At 39.4% G+C, this 20,712-nt stretch overlaps 1 protein-coding gene across 1 annotated transcript in view; it reads left to right on the plus strand.

The window, feature by feature from the left end:
• Positions 1-410: 410 nt before the first annotated feature.
• LOC141927859 (pituitary tumor-transforming gene 1 protein-interacting protein-like) overlaps positions 411-20,712 on the plus strand; it is a 32,737-nt gene continuing 12,435 nt past the window's right edge. Inside the window, exons 1-5 of the mRNA XM_074835194.1 lie at positions 411-570; positions 5,027-5,079; positions 9,144-9,252; positions 13,088-13,196; positions 16,742-16,810. Of these exons, the coding sequence (XP_074691295.1) occupies positions 459-570; positions 5,027-5,079; positions 9,144-9,252; positions 13,088-13,196; positions 16,742-16,810 (452 nt within the window). The 5' untranslated portion in view covers positions 411-458. The remainder of the gene's footprint in view (positions 571-5,026; positions 5,080-9,143; positions 9,253-13,087; positions 13,197-16,741; positions 16,811-20,712) is intronic.

Raw genomic sequence — 20,712 nt, forward strand, 5'->3', positions numbered from 1 at the left:
GCATCATTTAATTAAAGCAAGGTTGACTGTCTAAGCATGGCAAAGTATCTCACTTCACTGGCCATTAAGGACTCGATTCAGAGCCTAACCAGAATTGTCTAAGGCCACTGAGGTGCCCAAAGTTCCCTGTGTGTCCTTACCCTGCCACTTCAGAGGGTTTGGGGTCTGTTTCTTTAATTCCTGTGTCATATCTTGCAGCCCTGTCTGGGTGTTTTGTATACCCTTTGGCACTTCAGAGAGGCTACATACTTCTGTAAGGCCCGAAGAGGAGGGTCACCATGGAAAACCAACAACGCATTAGTCTTTTAAAATGGGAAGGTCATACCAAATTTTCACAGTTGTCTCCACCTCCTCACGCTCTCCTCTGGCCAACCCGAGCCCCGCCCCCAGCCCCGCCCCCCGCCGGGGGCCGTTGGCGCCTGCGCGCGCGGGCCGTTGGCGAGAGCGCGGCCCCGGCGATGGCGGTGTGGCGGTGGCCGCTGTGGCTGCAGGGCTTGGCGTTGCTGTGGGGCGGCGCCGGGATGGGGCTGGCGCACCTCACCGCCACGGCTCCGCCGGCACCGGCGCAGGGTAAGGAGGGGCGGAGGAGGGGGTCGCTCCGTACCTCCCTCTCGTGGAGGGGCGTCGCCCGTGGGTGCGGGCCTTCCCGAGGTGTTCCTCACCGCAGGACCGCGCTCGCCCCTGAGGGGGCTGTGGGGGTCACGGCGGGAGGGGCGGGCAGAGGCCCCCGCTCGCCCTGAGGCCTGTAGGCGCCGAGCGGCGCCTGGGAGCGCCTTCCGGAGAGTTGGCGGAGCTCGAGGGGGTGTTTTGGCTCTCGTCCCCTACCTCGGAGCAGGCTGGGGCCGGGCGACGGGAGGGCAGCCGCCCCTGCGGCTTCAGGCTCGCCTGCTCTCCCTCGCCGCCGCTGGGGCAGGGCAGGTAGCCCGCTCCCGAGAGGCTGGCTCCGAGCATCCCACCAAAGGAAGGGGCGATGGCACTAGCGTTTGTACTGCTGGCCGGCGTGTGAGGCCGTGGGGTTATCGGGAGTTTTGCTGCAAGGAGACGGCAGTCGCCTAGGTTTGCTCTGTCCTGACTGATGAGGAGGAATGTGGCTTAGAAGGAGAAGCCGGTGCAGGTGCTCGTCATCCTGTTTGTTTTCTTGGATTCGTTTATCTCATAGCTGCTTTGGGAAAGCAGTTGGTGAAGCTAGTCCTCAAACTTGGTTGCCGTTAGCAGACTTGACCAGAAAGGTACACGTCAGGTTAGTTTGTGTTAAATTAGGATATCTCAAGTGGACGTTGATACATGCTTCTAGAGTCCAATTTGAGGTGCTTCATTTCCTTTATGGAAGGGTTTATGCTCAAAAAGGAAGTATCCAACTTTGTGAGACAACTAACTTGAGGCAGAAGAGAAAGGGAACTGTTGGTATTTCTCAGAGGAAGGAACAGAAGGTAGGCCTGCTAATAACTGCAAGTTAATCAGCGTCTTTCTAGTAGTTTGAGAAACATAAGTGAAACCAAAGGGTTTGGTTGGATACAAAAATCAGGCTGAATTGGTAGTGGAGTTGCTTATGGATTCCATAGGAAAGAAGTTTTCATGTATTGTTATGTGAGTTTAGGATTTTGCTCGTGACACTAAGTTGGTTGTTATTTTGGAAAAGGATCATGATATTATACAAAAAGATGTGGGTGACTTTTAAGGAATAAATATTAGAAATAAGGTTAAAGTGGAGAATAAAAGATGGATTGTTATTCTATACAACTAGTATTATTTTAATTTTAAATCAAAACAGTTGGAAAAAAGTAGGGAGGTAGACTTGTTACCTGTCAGATGCATATCAGTTACTGAAGTGATGCTCTTATGAAGAGAGAGAATAGTTTTATGAGACTGTGGGACCTTGTATGCCATCCTGCTAAATGTTCCATAAGTTCAGCACCAGTGTTCAGCAGGGCTGGACTGGCACAAAGCAGGGCTACAAAGGCTGTACTGGTCCCTATTTCAGAAAACATAAAGAAAAGTATGGCTTTAATTGCTGGAGCAGAAGGAAGGTTGAGGGGGAATAAGAGTACTTGGAGAAAGTACTCTTACACCAGTAGGAGGGAACAACTGCTTAAGTTGAAGAATAGCGTTGCCCTGAGAATGGGAACAGAGAAGAAATTAAAATAAACTAGCCATGCATAAGCTTAGTGAAGGTGTTGAAAGGTTTCTGACTGAGCAGTTGCACTGTTTTGTTGGGGTTTTTTTAATGGAATAGGAAGAGTTCCCGCCACCTTCCTCACTGATCTTAAGGTTGTATGGCAGTTATGAGTCCTTAGTCTATGCTGGTACAGAGCCCTGTCTTCCTTAAAAAAAATAAAATAATCTCTGCATATGCTACCTTCAGGCACAAATACATATTGGAAAGGGGAGGGGGGGGGGAACCTGTTTTTAAACAAAAAAGTTTTATTGTCAGTGCTATTCTGTTTTACCTTAATTTTGTGGAGGAACAGTCTTTGTTCTGTATCTGTGCAGTGTTACCCTGGTCCATGAATATGTGTCCTAGAAAGTGAGATCATATAGGTAATTGGTGTATAGTTAACTCAGTACAATTCCTGTATGTGTGGTCAGCTTTCTAGTTGTAAGCAAAAAAAAATGCATGAACAGCAATAGCTTTTTCTTATCCTGTGAGAGCATAACCTTCATACAGCTACAATTGACTCTGTACAAGGTGTTAAGCTGAACTATTTTGGTAAAAATTATACTTATCAAAATAATGCTTCCACGGCTTGATAAACCTGGCTTGGTATGTAAAAATGATTTCTCATTTTATTACATGTTAGGTGATTAATGCTGATGTTACATGCCAATAGAGAAGGAATGATTATGTTTGATAAATACTGTTTAAAATACAGTGTGAATTATTGTTGGTAGTGGTGCTATGGCTTACACTTACTTTTTTCCCTCATAAAGATAATGCAGTAGTCCCTTGAAACACTGACAGGAGACTGTCCGCTTGATATCTGTTTGAATCAACAACAACAACTCTGAATTTTTCAATGTGCTCATACACATAATGCTTTAGTCGGGTGGATTGGAGGGGATCTTTGTTTTTCTTCTCTTTCAGTTTGAGGTGTTTTGTCCTATCTTCTGCTTTTGGGGAGAACACAGTAACTGCTGGGAAACTTAAATACCTCAGAGTTAGGTGACCAGAGAAATATATATAAAGCACAATGGGAAAAAAAATTTTTTCAATCACTCATAGTAATGTTAAATTTTGTAACAACAGTACATAAAGATGTTTTTATTTTTGAGATATATGCAGCGATGATATATTCTGAAGTATTTTCATTAAGATTCTTTTATGTTGTTTTTTAGAATAAACATAAAAAATAGAACTCTTAATTTTTTTTAGTTTAACCCCCCCATCTCTTGGTTATATGCCAATATAGGTTATCTGCTATAATATGTCAGTAGGCAGGCAATTAAAGAAGATAAACAGCACAAAAAGCTTGTGAGATTACCTCTTTGATAAGGGTCTGAGGAATGTTACATTTCTTCAATTTGCTGTAGATGGTTTGGTTACTGAAAATGTAACTTAAACCACATTCTTAGAAGCCCTCGGTGTACTTGCATACTTCCGACAGTACCTCGTTAATTCATGTTCAGAAAGCTGCTTTGTTTAGATGTTTTAAATCCAAAATTGAAAATGGAATGAAGTATTTTTATAATAAGCATCGTGGTACTCCATGTGGAATAATCCCATTTGAAAACTTTTGAATTTAAGCTGAGAACTATTTCTGAATCTGTTACTGGTGTTTTTTTCCTCATGAATTGGTATATGGGCCTTATACTTATTCAGTTCTCAGTTAATTGGTACCGGTAACAATGTTAATTGGTACTGGATAAAATAGTAAGTGTTTTTTTTTTCTATGCAGATATATTAAAGCTAAATATACTGGTACATAAAATACATTTAATGTTAAGAATTAGTACTGGAAAGATACAATATTGAATTATGAAAAGAGAATATTGAAATACGTCATTGTCTCAAAACATGCCAATAATTTAGCTCAAATTAATAACTGCTTGTGACCGACGCAGTTATTCATTAAAAGTAGAATTGGATTCCTGATTTGGAGATATTTTCCCCTCATATTTACGATATACATGGAAACAATCAAAAGTCGGTTTCATTAAATAGTATTAAAAATGATCATAGGAACTACAATTATTGGAAGAAAAATCCAGGTTCAGACCAGGAGCGGAGACTTCCCCTCATCTGTCGGGTAGTTCATCTAGGTTAAAACTCTGGTATATATGTGTGGTCCTCTGGGCAATGAATTATGGCTACGCTGTGGATAAAAAAGACCAGTCTTAAGACAATAAGCACGCAGTACTTCTAAATGCAAGTCATAGCCTTTAGCTGGAATCCTCTGAATGTGAACACCAGTAAATAGTTTCTTTTTTTAGTTTAGAAGTTTTTTAAAATCCAAGGAAAATATGAATTAAGTCCTTCTGCATCAGTTGGCTTTTCAGACATCTGTTGGAGTTCTTGTTGGCCTCTTACAAAATAACTTTGGCCTATGTTTTGAAATATTTTTTATTGTTATTTAAAATCATGTTATTTGGAGACCTTTATCTTTTAAAAACTTTTTCCCCCAGAGAAAGGTTAGTATCTATGGAAGGGGGACCAACCCTAGGCAAGGGTCAGCTTTTGCTAGGCTTCCAAAGCTGCAAAACTTGGAGTGTTCTCTAAATTGAAGTGTAAAAGTCTTAGAACTTTGGCAGAGATACAGGGAGGCTCTTGTGTTCTATCTCCTCTGTTGACCTTAGAGAAAGCAAATTGAAGTTAAAGGTAAGCTTGAATTGTTTCCCTAATTGTGTAAGAGGTCAAACTTAAATGCTTTGTATCTCTCTCCGCTACAGTTCGCCTGGAATGGGATTATTGAGCTTTCACTACAAAGTTGTTGCTTGTATCTACAAGTAGCGAAAAGGCTAAATGTGTTAAATGCTTGACATTACTGAGTAAAAATAAATGTCATCTCTGTGTGTTCTGTTTTTGTTCCAGCATGTTCAGAGTTTTCCCAGAGGTCCTGTGAAGAATGTCTAAAAAATGTTTCGGTAAGATTTTTAACGTCCTTTTTGATTGAGAATTTGATGATTTTTCCACTTAATATGAAATTAAGATGTTAGGGTTTGGCTGTTGGGGGGTGGCAGGTTTGCTTTGTTTTTAATGGTGAATCTAGTCAAACTACCCATAATAAGAGGAAGTCGAGATCAGTCACTTTTAGTATCTGTTCTTATTTAAATGGTAGAGTCAGCTGATGTGCTGCTTCCCCTCTGTCACACTTGATGCCAGTGTGCTTTCAGTTTGCCAGGGTTGCTCCATGATTTGGTCACTCAGGGTATTTCTCTGCTTTGTCTGGAGAAGACAGACCCTGTAGAATCCAGGCTTCCAGTTTCAGTGTGTGCTCAGTGCTTTCATAGTGCAGTTGAGCAAGTTGATGTTGCTGCTGGTTTAGACTCATCCTCATTTTGCAAGCAGCGCTTAGTTAAATTTCCGTCTTTATACAAGGAAACCGAATAAACCGAATCTTATGTGGCTAAAACGCCTTACATTTCTTGTATGCGGAATAGGAGAACTGGGAAATTAATGTAAATAAACTAGAAATGCCTTTCTCTGGAGATGCCCCAAGGAATGCATTTAACTGAGGCAGACTGGATCAGTGCTTTGTAGATGTTCAGACGTGTCGGCCTCTCTGCTGACTACAACAGACCACAGGTGCTTAAGACTGCCAGGTTGGGTCACTGTTCTGGTAGCAAAGTGTTTAGATTTCCAGTGAGATTGCAATAATGCAGAGACTTAATAAAATTTATTTCTCTGTCCTTTGCTGAAAACCTTTGATCTCCACAATAAAGATTGTGATAAGTGTGCAAAAGGTGCCCGTACCTGCAGAGTAGAAGAAACTCTCATATTTAAAGGGAGAGGTTGTCTTGAATTCTAACTTCAGATGTCACTGAAAAGAAGTATTTCGGGAGTCTTTAGGTTACGTAAGTTACTGCAAAGTTTTCGCTAGGAAAATGGAGAAATATCTGAACTTACCTGTTTTATGCTTGTCTTAGGAATCTTTTGGCTTTTTAATAGAAAAATATTAATCAGCTTGTACTGATGTGATTATTGTGTGCTGTCAGACCCGTATAATAGTTCAGCACACTACCACTTGTGTGACTGTCACTTTAAATAAGTGCTGCTGCTGCTGAGTACAACTTTTATTAACCTGGGAGATGTGTTCACCTTGAGAGAAATAAATCCTTTAGCTGTGTTTGTGTACTGAAGACACTATAACAGAGTTAGATATGTTATTTTCAGAATCTGTCAAACCAATAACATTGTCCAGGCTTATTTTGGTGACAGTGATGGATGATTCAGGGCAACTGCTTCAATAGTGTCAGTGTTAACCTTGAAGAAAGTAGTTTAGACTTGATTCAGACAATTTGCACATATGTTAAAAAAAAAAAAGGCTACAGAATAAAGCCATGAGCATTTGTGTGAACGATACAAAAGCAATGGATTGCTGAAGTTACTTTAATTACTTCAGTAGAAAAAATCATGTTTTCATATTGGTGATAATATAGATAGCAGCAGCAGATAAAAATGAAAATTAGACATTTGATGAATAGATAAAAAAATTCCAAACAAACACTAAAAATGTAGTAATTTAATTCAGTTAAATAGAACTTTAATTCAAAATGCTCAAATTTTTTCTATCATAATTGCAGTTGGGTTGGTCTTTAGAGCTGATGAATACCTATTTTCTCATCAATAAGTTCTGAGTGGTAATTTTATAAATACGCTGTTGCATTTAATCTCATTCCTTACAATATAGTACATTAAAAAATGGCACAAGGGTTTTGATTGGAGCTGTTGAATCGTGAAACTCAATTTATTTACTTTGAAGAAATATTTACTGCTATGACTAGCAGATTATCAGGTGTGTTAAAATTTGAGAACTTTAGCTGTTACCAGATAATGTGTAAATATCTATTGATTAACATCTTGAGCATGTTTCTAACTTCATGTGAAGATAAAATACATAATGCGAGCACTAGTTAAAGGTAGGCCTACATCTTAAAATCTGTGTGCGTGTCTAGAGCTTCAGCATTCTGGAGGATTTTCCAAAGTCTCATTTTTAACTTCTGAGTAGTCTACCAACACACTTTTCCCTTCAGCTTTTTTTTATCATTCTCACCTTTGTCCTAATAACAAATGTATGGAATCTAAATTCTTGTGGCAAATGGGTTTTAGGTAAGCTAGGCTTTAAAAAAAAATTAAAAAAGCTAACAGCTATAGGAAACTATATGATCATTAAATATAGCCAATTTTTTTGAAGGAGAGGTGGGGATAGTAGTCACTTGTGTACATCTATCTGATTATAGAGGAAGAAGCGTTCATTTTGTGTTTGTAGTTGCTATCTTACCTCTTCTGAGAATATGTCTTTAAAATGAGTGTGGACTGAATTAATGATGCTGCACTTCATTATCTATGTGAGACTCTACTAAAATAAAGTCAGTGATATTCATCAGAGTGTGAACATGGTTCCTAGCATATGCTGCAAAGGATATATGATTTACCTCTAAATAAAATAAAATCTTTTCAGTCTTCATTTTTAGGTTATGTAGGTGAGGATCAAAGTTAAGGAAATGTTTCACCCTCGGGTGTTTAGGCTTTTTTCTAACTGGATTTTGACAATGAGCTCAATTGGGAATGAGTCAATTGAAATATTTTCTCTTACTTCAGTCTCTGCACCAATGAGTAGCTGCATTAGGTATTGCCTTTTGGGCTACACATGTTTTTAGTAGTTACTTGCAGTAGTCTCCCTCAGAATGATACCATTGGCCTTTCTGTGCTTCTAGTTGTCACCAACAGTATAGAGTCATTCAGGTTAGAAGAGACCTCATGAGTCATCTAGCTCAGCCTGCTACTCAAAACAGAGTCAGCATTACATTTGAACAAAGTTTAACAATGACCTTTAGTCTGCCCCCATTAGTCATTATTTTTGAACTGTTAATTCTTATTAAATGATTGATCCAACAAAAATAACCATGTTCTCATCTAACATCCTTGATTAAAATTAAAACTTAGGAGGGCAGGTTTTTGGCAAAGATTATTCTATCTTCTTAATTACTTTTGTTGATGTGTCTTTAGGGGTATGTTTGACTTGTACAGTCTGTGAATTACAAAATAGGAATGCATCTTTCTTGTCTGTCTTCACTTTTTTCAGGAGAGCAGAATCTACTTCAAACAGTTTCCTTTCTATTTAATGTTTTCTAACCTTTTAGAGCAAGATAACATACTTTGTGCAATTGAGGATGTATGACAAAGATGTTCTTGATAGTACCGTTAGATAAAGCGTAGTTCCCGGATGAGCTCTCTTTATAATGAACCTGAAAAAACCCTGTTCTGTCAAGGATTCCTGTTACTATCACCCAAAACTTCTTCACTGGTTGAGTTGTGTGGTAAAGGAATTTTGAATGAATATTTTAACAGATGAAAAACAAAACTTAAGCTTGATGCTTAGGGGTGGCGTGAAAAGCAGAAATGTAGTGTTTGTATTGTAACGATAATACACATAAGAAACTTTAAATTTTAAAAATATCCAGATATATGTGTGCACAATTAAGGTACACAGATCAGATAAGGCTGTATCTCTTATTACCTTGTAGCAAAACTTCCTGTAGAATTATAAGGGTCCTTTATTGTTTTTATTCTGTTGATAGTCAAATACAGGGCTGAAGTAAGATTATAAGTGTATTTGTATTCCTTAAAGATACCAGGTGTTTTAAAATTCTGAACAGTTGGCTTTCTGGTTTTGTATTTCTTGTTAATTTCAGTAATTCTAAACCCAAAGCCATTTTATCCTCCACTATACAGAGTACCTCTATGTTTCCAAATATTTTCAAGCTACTGTAAGTATTTATTACCCATAAGTACACTTTGTATTTATTCACAATTCAGCTTAGGCTTACTTAGGAATTGTACCATTCTGTAGGTTTTATACTACAAAGCATATTCAATATATCCCTAAAATATTGTACTCAAGAATTCTGTCTGTGGAGAGGAGTACTAAATTGTAAACTGTTTTTGAAGATCAGTAATTTGGGGTGTTTTTGTTTCTTTTGCACAGTGCCTTTGGTGTTACACCAACAACACTTGTATTGATTACCCTGTAAGAAGCATTCTTCCACCATCTTCATTATGTTCCCTCTCAAATGCTCGATGGGGAGTTTGCTGGAGTAGGTACTAATTTTACTTTTGCTGTAGAGAATTACTTTAATTGTACAGATAAATAAGAGTTACTAGAGCTGTTTCCTGATTACTTATTTGGAGGGGTGGAGGGTGGAAGCAGTGGTTATGATTGGGAACAATGATCTCTAATCTTCTGGACTTAAACGGTCATTGTTGAGGGTTCTTTGTGAACAGCCAGCATAGTTGTGCTGATCCAGTGGCTTTAAAACGTTTAGTATATAGTGAAGTTCTGTGGATGATCAAGTCTAGACTGGGAATTGGTGGTGTTGGAAAGCTCCAAGTATTTTATGTACATAATCAGGATTCGCCTTTCTTAAACCATATTTCTGAGATACAAAGAAATAAGGTCATTCCCTGTTGATAAAAGGCAACTATTCTTACCTTTTTTAAGTTTCTTAATGTTGAATGATGTGCACGATCCACAGTTTTTATAGTGTGTTCCAGTTGGCAGCAGTGAACCAATACCACGGGAATGGAGCCACCCAAAAAAATCTTGGAATGCTGGTTTTGCTTAAAGAACTGAAAAACCAATGTCATCTGAGTGCCGAAGACAATGCAGTTAAAGTTAAAAAGGAAGCTGCAGAGTGCCACTGTAGATTGTAGTACTGCATAATTTAATTGTCCTTAGATATCCTTTTGCTTTGCATGTTGTATTACAAAATACTGTACAGAGCATATGCTGCCATTGGAGTGAAATCTTTGGAGCTGTTTTTGCAATACCACGTATACAGGTCATGACTAGACTGGAACAGAGAAAGCTTGGCATATGAAGTAAGAGTACAGCTTCAGTCCAGCAAAGCAGGCTTGCTGCTTTCTGTGCATTTGCTCATGAACACCAGGAGGCTAAAGAACAAAAACAAGTGGGATGAAGTATCAGTGACTGTTAACTGTAAATTAGAAGAAAGTTATCATGCTTAGAGCAGTAGTATTATGCAGTAGTCTAAATTAGAGTAGCAGAAGTAGAGGATTGCTCTTAAAATGGAATGTGCAAGTTTTTGAACGCTACCGCTTGATATAATCCCTGCAAACAGAGGGAGTAGATTGGACAGTACAGGAGAACTTCACTAATTCTTTGTTCTTAGCAGAAGGGCTCTGCTTTGTTTTGTGAGAGAAGGCATTTATGCTTAAACTTCTGGAGTTTTTTAGAGCTACAGAAGGTATATAATTTCACTGATAAGGCACACTTTTAAGGAAATTGGGTTTTCAATATTATAGTAAATGCTGTTGCTGTGAAACGTTTAGGAAATCTTTTTCTAAAAGTGTGGTGTGTTGACTCCTGCCAAAAGCTAAGTACCCACACAGCTGCTTGCTTGCTTCCTCCTTCCCCTGGCCCAGTGGGATGGGGGGAGAAAATAGAAAGAACAAAACCAAGGAAGCTCATGGATTGAGATAAAGACAGTTTAATAGGTGAAGGAAAAAGGGGGAGAGGAAAAAAAAGCAAAGGAGATTGCTTACCACATCCCACAGGCAGACTGATTCCCAGCCAGGTCCCAAACAGTAGTCACCTTGGAAGCCAGGTACCCTTTCCACTTCTTCCGTTGCCTCAGGTGTTATTGCTGATCATGGCATTATATGGTGTGGAATACCCCTCTGGCCAGTTTAGGCCAGCTATTCTGGCAGTGTCAACTCCTGACCTCTCTAATCTCTTGCCTACCTCCAGTCCTACTCACTGGAGAAAAAGAAAGATGCTCTTCAAGCCTGTTCAGCAACAGCCAAAAGATTGGTGTGTTTTCAGCACTGTTTTAGCCAGAAATCCAAAACATGACATCATACCAGTTGCTATGAAGAAAGTTAACTCTCTCTCAGCCTCACCCACTACAGAAATACCTGTCCTTTTGCAAAGCGGTGATTACAGGTTATCTGCTGATACTAAGGGTGTTCTTGACAGTTTACTCCTGCTATAGAAACAGCTTCTGGCTTGGGTGCCATTTGCGTTTGTAGATTGAATGTAGTTTAAATACAGAATGAAAACTTTGTAATAGAACACATTCTCAGCAAAAGTGGAGAAAGAAAAAAAAACCCAATCCCAAAACAGCAACAAAAAAACCCAGATATGCATTTCCTTAATAGGTTGGTTGGGTTTTTTTTTTTTGCAAATTCTATGCTGCCATGTGCCATGGGGGTATATAGATTTATTGAGACTGCCCCCTTTGGACACAGCAGGGAAATTACCTTGTGAGCATGGTGGTGGTTTTTCTTTTTGCAAATAAAATGAAGAGCGTTGGCTCAGTGTTGCTGAAAATGAAGGTGAATATTGCAACTCTAAGTCAAAAACAAATACCTGGCGTTCAGTTACAGTTTTATATGGAATAAGGCACTGACAGATTATTAATCAGGAGTGAAGAAAAAAGAACTGTATAGAAGCAACATAATACAAAGTAGCTTAATTATATTGGTTTTTGGGAATAATAAGCAAATGAAATAGTGGAGACAGGAATGCAGACTGAAAACAGTCTTTTTCTTCACTTTAATAGGTTCAAAATATTTTTTTGCTTCAATTAAATTGTATACTTTGAAAGAAATGGAGATCAAAACCATTTTTTGTTTTTACTTCGCTGAATGAAGTATATGTAATCGCTTGTAACTTGTAGGGAAGTAACAGTGGTATAGTGAAATGTGTTACTTCAGAACTTATATGTTCAGAATTTACTTGTGTATTGTAACTAGAAGTGATGTATTAATTTGTATTATAAACCGCACCAAGTAAATTATAGCATAGAAGCAAAAATATTTGCTAGGATCTAATCTTTGGCAAGATCTGTGAAGGATGTGCCTTGAGCAGATGTGAGTTGGTAAGATCTGTAGAGGAGTAACAGATTCTTTGGCTTGTGCATGTGATCAGAGAGGACAGGCCCTCTGAACTTCAGTTGCTAAATTTGACTGTCTTATCACTAGTGCCCTGAAGCAGTAAAAAGTGCATTGCAGCTACTTTGTATTGCTGCAGCACCATGAAGCTGCTGAATCTGACAGTTCAGAGAGATTTATGTGGGAGAAGAGACAGCTTCCCTGCCCCCTCCCCCATCCTGCTTTAAAATAGACAGCGTGGGGTATGTGTGGGGAGAGGTGTTTAGTTTTTATCTCTGTTGTTAAAACTTCCCTAAATGATTTCATTCTGTCCTTTGTTAGGTCCTTTAAATAACTCCTCAAAGTTGTGTCTATAGCTTTGCTTATATCATCCCTGTTTGCTTTCTTCTTGGGTCTCACTTTTTTTTTTCCTAGGAGATCAGGTTTCTGATTCTTTTTTTATGAATGCGATCCTGTCCTGGTTTAGACCAGCTACAGTTGTTATAGTGTATGCTGTTGGAATAATAGCCCCCTCTCCATTTGTTAATTGCTCTTTAGATGTAGAAGTTGACTTAGCAATTTTATTGAGAGTTTTATATTGGCTCCTTCAAATCATCTGCCATTGAGAAAGAGCAAAATGAAATAAGATGACAAACTGCTGCGTGTAATGTGTGTATGATACTGCTGCATCTATATGACTTTTTTGTTCATGCTGTACATGGGCTAAGGTCATGATTGGGAGGGTGGAACTGTGGAATCACAGATATGTATCCTATAAAGTATTACAGGATGACTTAATTTGGTATAGGTAAAGAGCAATTTTACTTAATGTATGTTCAGTGTAGATTATGCATAGTAGCAAAATTTGAATGTGGTATGCTGAGTTTTAACTGGGGTAATTGCACAGAAGTGTGCTTGATTTTTTTTTTTTTTTTGCATACAGAGATGAAAAAATGCTTGGGAAGGAGGGGAAGAATTGTCAGAAAGATAAATGTTGATGTTGGAGTCTAACAAGTTGAATATATTCATATTTTTCAGTAAACTTTGAGGCTTTAATTGTTGCCATAGCTGTAGTAGCTGGACTCATTCTGGTGTCTGTAGCAGTCTGTTGCTGTTACTGCTGTTACTGCAGAAGGCGTTCCAGGAGGTAAATACATCTATTTGTTTTCTTTATTAACTTCGGGTGCTGGTCTTCCATACCTACCTACAATTTTTACTCTCCAGTATACTAAGAAGCTTTAAATTTGGAAGCAGTTTTGGTCACTTTGCTGTATTTGTTTGAGAAAGACAACAAAAAAGAGGTGTTCAGTGACAGGCAGTATAACTGGAAATGCTGGAATGGCATTGAAATGATGTTATTAAAGAACACATCTATGATGCTATAACTACATAAGCTATTGCTTTACACGTCTACATTTTATACTTCCTTGTTAAGACTGGACATGAAATATTTCCATGGCCACATAAATACTTGCTACTTGTGGTAACAGAACAAGTAATGTCTTTCAAGGCAAGCTCATGGTACAGCAAAAAGGGAACAGGTGGGTAACAAGTAACTGAGGAACAGTGTCCTACAGCACTTGGTATCCATGCTTCAGAATTTGCTCTAGGATCTGTCAGCAGTCAGTATCTAAGTAATTAGCTGTCTTTGCCAATTCAACAAAATATTCTAAGTGTGAGATGATGCTTTTTTACTCTAAGATACTAAGAATGACTTGTTTTCAAGTAAAGTAATACTGCAAAAATTAAATGTTCTTTAGACCTTGGAGGATGTGTAAAACTTATCTTACTGGTGTATTTCTCTCATTGGCTAATATCCTTCAAAAGGAGGAAAATAGTTGATGAGTAGCTAAAATAGGTAAGTCAGTGCTGCCATGTGAAGTGACCAGTGCTTATTCCCTAGTGAAATGCCTGGAAAGCTTTGTTTATCGGGACAGCACAATATGCTTCCTTCTATTACTGACGTTTTAGAGTTCAGGTTTCCAGTCAGTGTAGTTTCAGCTAGCTCTGTTCCTTTTGTCCTTCAGTAGTTCTCACGTGAACAAAATGTGGACCTTATTTCTTGATCTAATATAATTTCTGTACTATTTCACATATCTGTAATTCATTGTTCTTGTTTGAGGGTCAGTGTTTTTAATGCAGCTGTACAGTGTTTAGTACTGACCTTCAAGCCAGAGAAATATGGTACACTTGTGGTTTTAAAGAAAAGAGAAAATAATTGTCAATAACATGTCACTCCCTCCTCTTTTCCCCGAGGAAAATACTTGCACCTGTTCTGCTGGTAGATTGGTCTACCAAATCTGTCCTAGTGCACAAAGTGATAACTCTTTAGCCCTGTGCTGATAAGCCCTGCCTGAAGATGTATAGAACTGTTTTAGATTTTATGTAAGATCTGTCGATGTCCTCCGCAGAAGAACTGAGTAGGCCCCTGTGGCTGATATGCCAACAAATAAAGCTTGATTCCTGTGAAAAGGGAGATCTGTGCCAGACTTCAGTTTTAGTAGCTAAGTTGTCAATCAGTACTGTAGCATCTAATTCTAAAAATAGAGGGTTAGTTGAGAGTCATCTTATGCCAGGACTCCAAAAGTGTCAGGCTTAATCTTCTGACACTTAGAGGATTTAAAGGTCTTGTCAGAGTGGGGTCCAGCTTATTTTGGGAGGATTCAAAATGTATTATTACACAGAAGCCTGATATATTGCTGGCTTTAAATCCACTGAGTCTCAGCAGGAATTCTTTTGCTCTCTGCTTCCTCAGTTTTGGGGACTCCTCTTCCACAAAAGAAACTTTTTTTTAATGAATTGGAAGAAGGAAAATGTGTAGAAATGTAGTATTAGATCTGTTTTACTGACTTCTTAGATGTGTCATCTTAGGTGTAACCTTGTTTTGCAGCAATGTCAGTATTCCTTCTGAGTTTTTAAGCTATGGGGTTTCAATGTTTAAGAAGCCATTACTTATATTTTCCTTGAACACAGAGAATACTTAGGTGCACTAATTCCCACATCAGTAATGTAGCTGGCTCACCTGAGTCCATCCCTACTACAGGAATCCTAGGACTATTGGTGCGTTGTTTCAGTTCCAACACAGGATAAAAATAATGGGCTTTAAGAGTCTGGTATTAATGACACTATATTAAATAAACTCTCTTGAACTTCTTCAGTTTAACAACCACTTTTTTATTTGTACAGTTTCAGACTTTCTGAATTTTGAAGAAAAATTGAATTCCTTCAAAGTGTCTAGAAAACAGAAGATATTTAATGCTTTTTTATTTACAGGGCAGAAATGTATTTTCTGAATCCTATAGTTTTATTTTTTGCAACACCAGTGTGAAGTGAGACTATTACATAGTTTTAAGACACTGGGGTCTTTAGCAAAGTAATTTTACAGAAAGGTGCCCAAGAATGGGAGCTTCTAGTCTTCCTGGACATGCTAATATGGGGAATTGATTAGTTTTACAAAAGGGTCTAATGTTGTTTTCCAATAGAGGTGACTTGTTGCATCTGTTTCCTGCTGCTACACTCCCCCAAGATTTTTCTAATTCTTTATGTGGAAACAAGAAAGGAGGAACTAGAAGATTACATGGATTCTGAATTACTGGGTTGTATTTGAATGACTAAGATGTTCAAAGAGATGTATGGACTGATTGAGCAGATGGAAAACTTGAGTTCAGATTCCCAGTTCTTGTGTCTCTGAATTGTGTGTTACAACAGTTGACATGCTGTAATTAACCACTGGATGTCACTCTTGCTTTACTTGTATGTTGCTTGCTGCAGATGTGTGGTACTACAACTGTTCATTTCTCTATTAGCAGGTGTATTCATATTGTAAATATTCATATCAAACACCTTCAGATAGTGCATTCAGTTTTGAAAAATTATTAGCACCTGGGGAAGCATGGCGGGTGTCCATTCACTGATTCTGAAGAATCGCTATTAATTCTGTCAGAAAAAAATAACAAATATTGTTTGGCATTTGCTTTAGAGTTCTACCATTCTTATGTAGTCTATCTAATGGTTAAGTGAAGCTGAGCTTTCTCCAAGGTAGGTCACAAAGCTTAAGTCCCTGCGTTCAGCAGAGCATATCTGCACATGCACAGCTCAGATGTACCGTGTAGGCTCAGCATTTCCTGGAATCGCACAGCTGATGCACTCAGGTAAATCCTTGCTCATTCCAGAACAGGGAAGGCAGCTGCCAAGACAATTCATGCAGACTGCTTTCCTGGAGGCAGCTTGAGATTGGATAGCGATTGTTGTTGGAAAGATAAATTGTTCTGGCATCAAAGGCTTATGAACCATCAGTCTTCTTCCAGGGGGTGAGAATGGACTTAACCGTGCCTGCGCAGTACACTTACTCTGAAATGGGGTGTGACACTGGGGAAAATGGCAAGTAGGAATCCTGCTTCTGCAACAGTCTGCAACCTGTTCCTAAGAGGCTTTAAATTGTTCTGTGGAGTCTCAAGGGCACATTACTGCAGTGAGTGAAGCATTTGGGTATTATAAAATGTAAAAGGGCAATTCTACAAATTTGTCAATTATACTTATTCAGCAATGAAATTTTACATGGCTGTGAAGAAGTATCTTGGGTCAGACTAGAAATTCTTTTTGAAAATAAGTCAAATGACTAAACAGTGATTGCCTAGCAGTGAAATTGCTTTTTCTTCCTCTTATGCTTTCCTTCACTCCTTATTTTTGTAGTAGTCCAGGTGATGAAGAAGAACGGTTAGCTAGGAAGAGAGAGGAACGAAGGCTGCAGTCTCTTCAGAGGTAAGTCTTGACAGCTTGATATATAGTTATATGCTTCCTGGTGATACAGGATTATTTTGCCCTTCGAAGGAATGCATGGAGTACTAAACAAAGAGGCATTGTGGAGTTAGGCATGACAGTGTCAGGTTCTTACAAGACAGGCCTTACTGTGAGATTTGTGAACCTGATTAGGACCCTGTATTTCCATGAGTGAACAGAGAGTGAACAGGATGATGCTCCCCCTGGCAGGTACCATGAGTGTTCTGTGCCAGCCAAGAGCAAACAGGAAGGATGGTCAGGAGTCTTGCCTAGTCTCTCCTGGACTGATGCTTGTCTGTGGCATGACTTAATGCCAAAGTGAGGCTGGGATTCAGAGGGAAAAACCACTTTTTGGATTCATTTGGTAACTGGTTCTTTTTCTTTTAAAATCTGGCTGGGAAGGGTAGAGAAGTTGATGAGATACCTATTAGAAATTTTGCTCAGGAAATGGAAAACTTTGGCTCAGCTCTCACTTCAGACTTAATTCCATATTTCTGTCCTTTCTATTAAAGCTGTAGCACTGTGTGGAAAAGTGCAAGAGTCAGCAGTGATACAGTGCTGCTCAGTGAGAACAGCATTCCTTCGGATCTGGGTGTTTATGGCTTAGTTCTCCAGTGACTCTTCATGGTTTTTATATTATTCTTTAGATAAACAATTTTTGTAGGTAGGACCGTGATACCTGGTACAAGCCCAGTGTGCCTTTTGAATCATACTTCATTTCATGGTCTTTATTTTGGAGATTCACAGTGGATTAGCTTCAGCAAGACAAGAGGGGAGTCCTAACCAAACTAATTCTAGTCTTGGAGCTGTCAGGTGTGGGTTTGAACCCCCACAGACTGACAAGGAAATTGATCTTGGATTTGCCACTTCATGGTTATGTTCTCTAAATACTCGGCTGCCAAGTAACAGGTGGGCACCTTCACTGCCTTGCTGATGCCTGCTGTTTTCTGGTGAACTCTGATTGTTTACATGAGCAGGGGCTGCAGGGAGCAAGGCATACTTCCAGATGAGACCCCCTGTGGAGCCTTTGCACGAAGGCATTAAGTTTCTCTATTACAAATGTGCATAAGACAACAAGGCAGTTAGGCGGATGTGCTTGGTTTGCTCAAACATGTTACGTTTCTGACTGGGCACAAAAGTGGGAGCCAATAAGGTTCTCTTACAGATGTACCTGCTGTCACTCATATCTCTGGCAGGAGCTGGGACAATCGCTCCATGCAAATCTGTTTTGTGGTTCTGAACTGCCAGGTTATATAAGCAAATACAGCAACTGTTTGCCCTGAATCTGACAATGGTTACTGCTCTGAAGTAGGCACTGTGATATCAGGAGGCAGAATAGATTCTGTTGTAATGGCTCACATTGATGTGTCCTTCAGCGTTATATAAAATTCCAAACCTTGTTGGCAATAGAATGAATTGGAATAGGATACAATGGGGACATTTGACAAAGAGTTTCTCAGAGCTTGACTCAGTGCAAAGCTTGAATGGTTAGTTTTGGTTTTGTGATTTTGATTTTTTTTTTTTGAGCTATTACATACTGGCATTTTAATATATCTATTTTAGTTTTCTACTAGCTCTATAATACAGTTTAGTAGCTTTTAAACTTTCCAAATTTAAACTTACCAAATTGTCTTTGTTCTACACATTAATGGAACAGACTTACTGTTGAAGTAATGTCTATTCTGCATTTGTACTTGTTTAGGAAAGTATAAGCTTAAAAGTAACTTTCTGTGGAGGGAAGATGGGAATTATATGTCTCCTAGTGTAGTTGAGTTAAAACTAGTGTTTTGAAAAAATATATGGGTGTAATGGTGGCACTAATTTAACCATTTGTGTTTAAAGGCATTCTACTTCTGTTGTAACTGCAAGCTGCTGATGCAAAGAGCGTTCTTACTTTTCATTCTTGTTCAAGGCACAACATTCCTTAGCTCTGTGCTCTGCCAAATGTATTTTGCAGAGAGCTATTCACATTTCTGTGAAGTTTTTGAGGGTTTTTTTATTCCGTTGTGTGAGTTCAGTGAACAGTCTCGGCATGTATCCATAAGATTGCTGGGATCAACAGGATGTAAGGACAGCATGAATCCAGGGATGGGAGAAAAGCAAGGAAAGTGTTTATTTGGGGACAGAGTAGAAAGTGGTACTTCCCCTTTCACCATTGCAAGGTAGTGTCAAACTTTATCCAAGAAGAGAATGAATGCAAATTTGTTTTTCATAAACATCTTGATTTGTGAGCTGAAAGTGTCATACTTGAATGTGCACAGAAGGATGAGAAATAGGTGGGCAGTTTAGGAAATATGCTCACACATAGTTATACCACACATTTTTCTCAGATAAGTGATGTTCAAGACTTGCAATGGATCAGGAAAAAGGGAAATTTTTCACCTGTTAATCCACTGCTAACTAGTCACAGCACAAGAGGCAGAGTGCTAGTGTGAAGGTGATGTTTCTCCTGTAATGCTTTAGAAGAGAACAATAACATTATTATGCTACATTGTTCAGTTAAATCAACACTTACCTATGTTTATTTTAAAGGAAAGGCTCATGACCAGGTGCATAGGGGATGATTGTGTACCATAACCTTTCTACTGTGATTTGTGTATCCACTTTAAATTCTTGGTGCAGTTAATCTGAAGGAAGTCTGATACTTCTGGAGTACAGTGTTTGCTGTGCGTACACAGAGCAAGTGGTGTTGCACGGGGCAATTAGCAACGCAGAGGTAAGACCAACTCCATTCCTGAATTAAGCCTAGGAACAAGGATTGCTGGCAACAGACCGCTCTGCCAGAATGATTGCTGCAGCCTTAGAGCAGCAGTCCTCTTTCCTAGCTTGTCTCAGGAGTGTGTCTGTGAAACAGGGAAACTTCTAATTGCAGGAGAGAGCAGCAACCCTGGGGTATTTCGCGTGTTCTGAACATGCGTACCTACTGTTTGTGTGGCTGGGAGGTCATGGGAAAACATGAGGAGTAGGCCGCTTCCAGCAATCAGTACACCTCGCCCTACCTATTTCTTGCTTCCTGTAAGTCCTTAGGAGGATGAATTGCTAGTAGCAGGCTGTAGAACAGATTAATAGTCTCAGCAAGCCATTTCTGATGAGCGAACTGCAGAGGAAAACACTGTATTGTATTGTGTAGTCTTTTCTTTCTACAACCTGTTGAGATTTTCACATAGCTTATGTAAATAGCTGGATAAATATTTAGATAAGTAGCATGGGAGGAAAATAGACACAGCATTGACCTCATGTCTGTTTGTTTTCCTGTATATTTCTTTTTGTGGGATACAGCTACTTCATGACCCCTACTACTGTACTGTTTTGGGGCCCCCAATATAAGAAGGACAGGATCAGTTGGAGCGGGTCCAGAGGAGGGCCATGAGGATGATCAGGGGGCTGGAGCCACCTCCCTTATGAGGACAGGCTGAGAGAGTTGGGGTTGTTCAGCCTGGAGAAGAAAAGGCTCTGGGGAGACATTGTAGCGGCCTTCCAGTACTTAAAGGGGCTACAGGAAAGATGGGGAGGGACTTTTTATCAGGGAGTGTAGTGATAGGACGAGGGGTAATGGTTTTAAACTGAAAGGGGGTAGATTTAGTTTAGATATAAGGAAGAAATTCTTTCCTGTGAGGGTGGTGAGACACTGGAACAGGTTGCCCAGAGAAGCTGTGGCTGCCCCCTCCCTGGAAGTGTTCTATGCCAGGTTGGACGGGGCTCTGAGCAACCTGGTCTAGTGGAAGGTGTCCCTGCCCATGGAGGGGGGTTGGAACGAGATGATCTTTAAGGTCCCTTCCAACCCAAACCATTCTGTAAGTCTATATACAGCTGTTCAGATCAGTTGGCAACACAGGAACCACAGAATTAGCCTGAGCTTCATTTTGTGATTCTGTTACTGAATG

Source organism: Strix aluco, chromosome 1 (genome assembly GCF_031877795.1).
Source record: "Strix aluco isolate bStrAlu1 chromosome 1, bStrAlu1.hap1, whole genome shotgun sequence".
NCBI classification, from domain to species: Eukaryota; Metazoa; Chordata; class Aves; order Strigiformes; family Strigidae; genus Strix; species Strix aluco.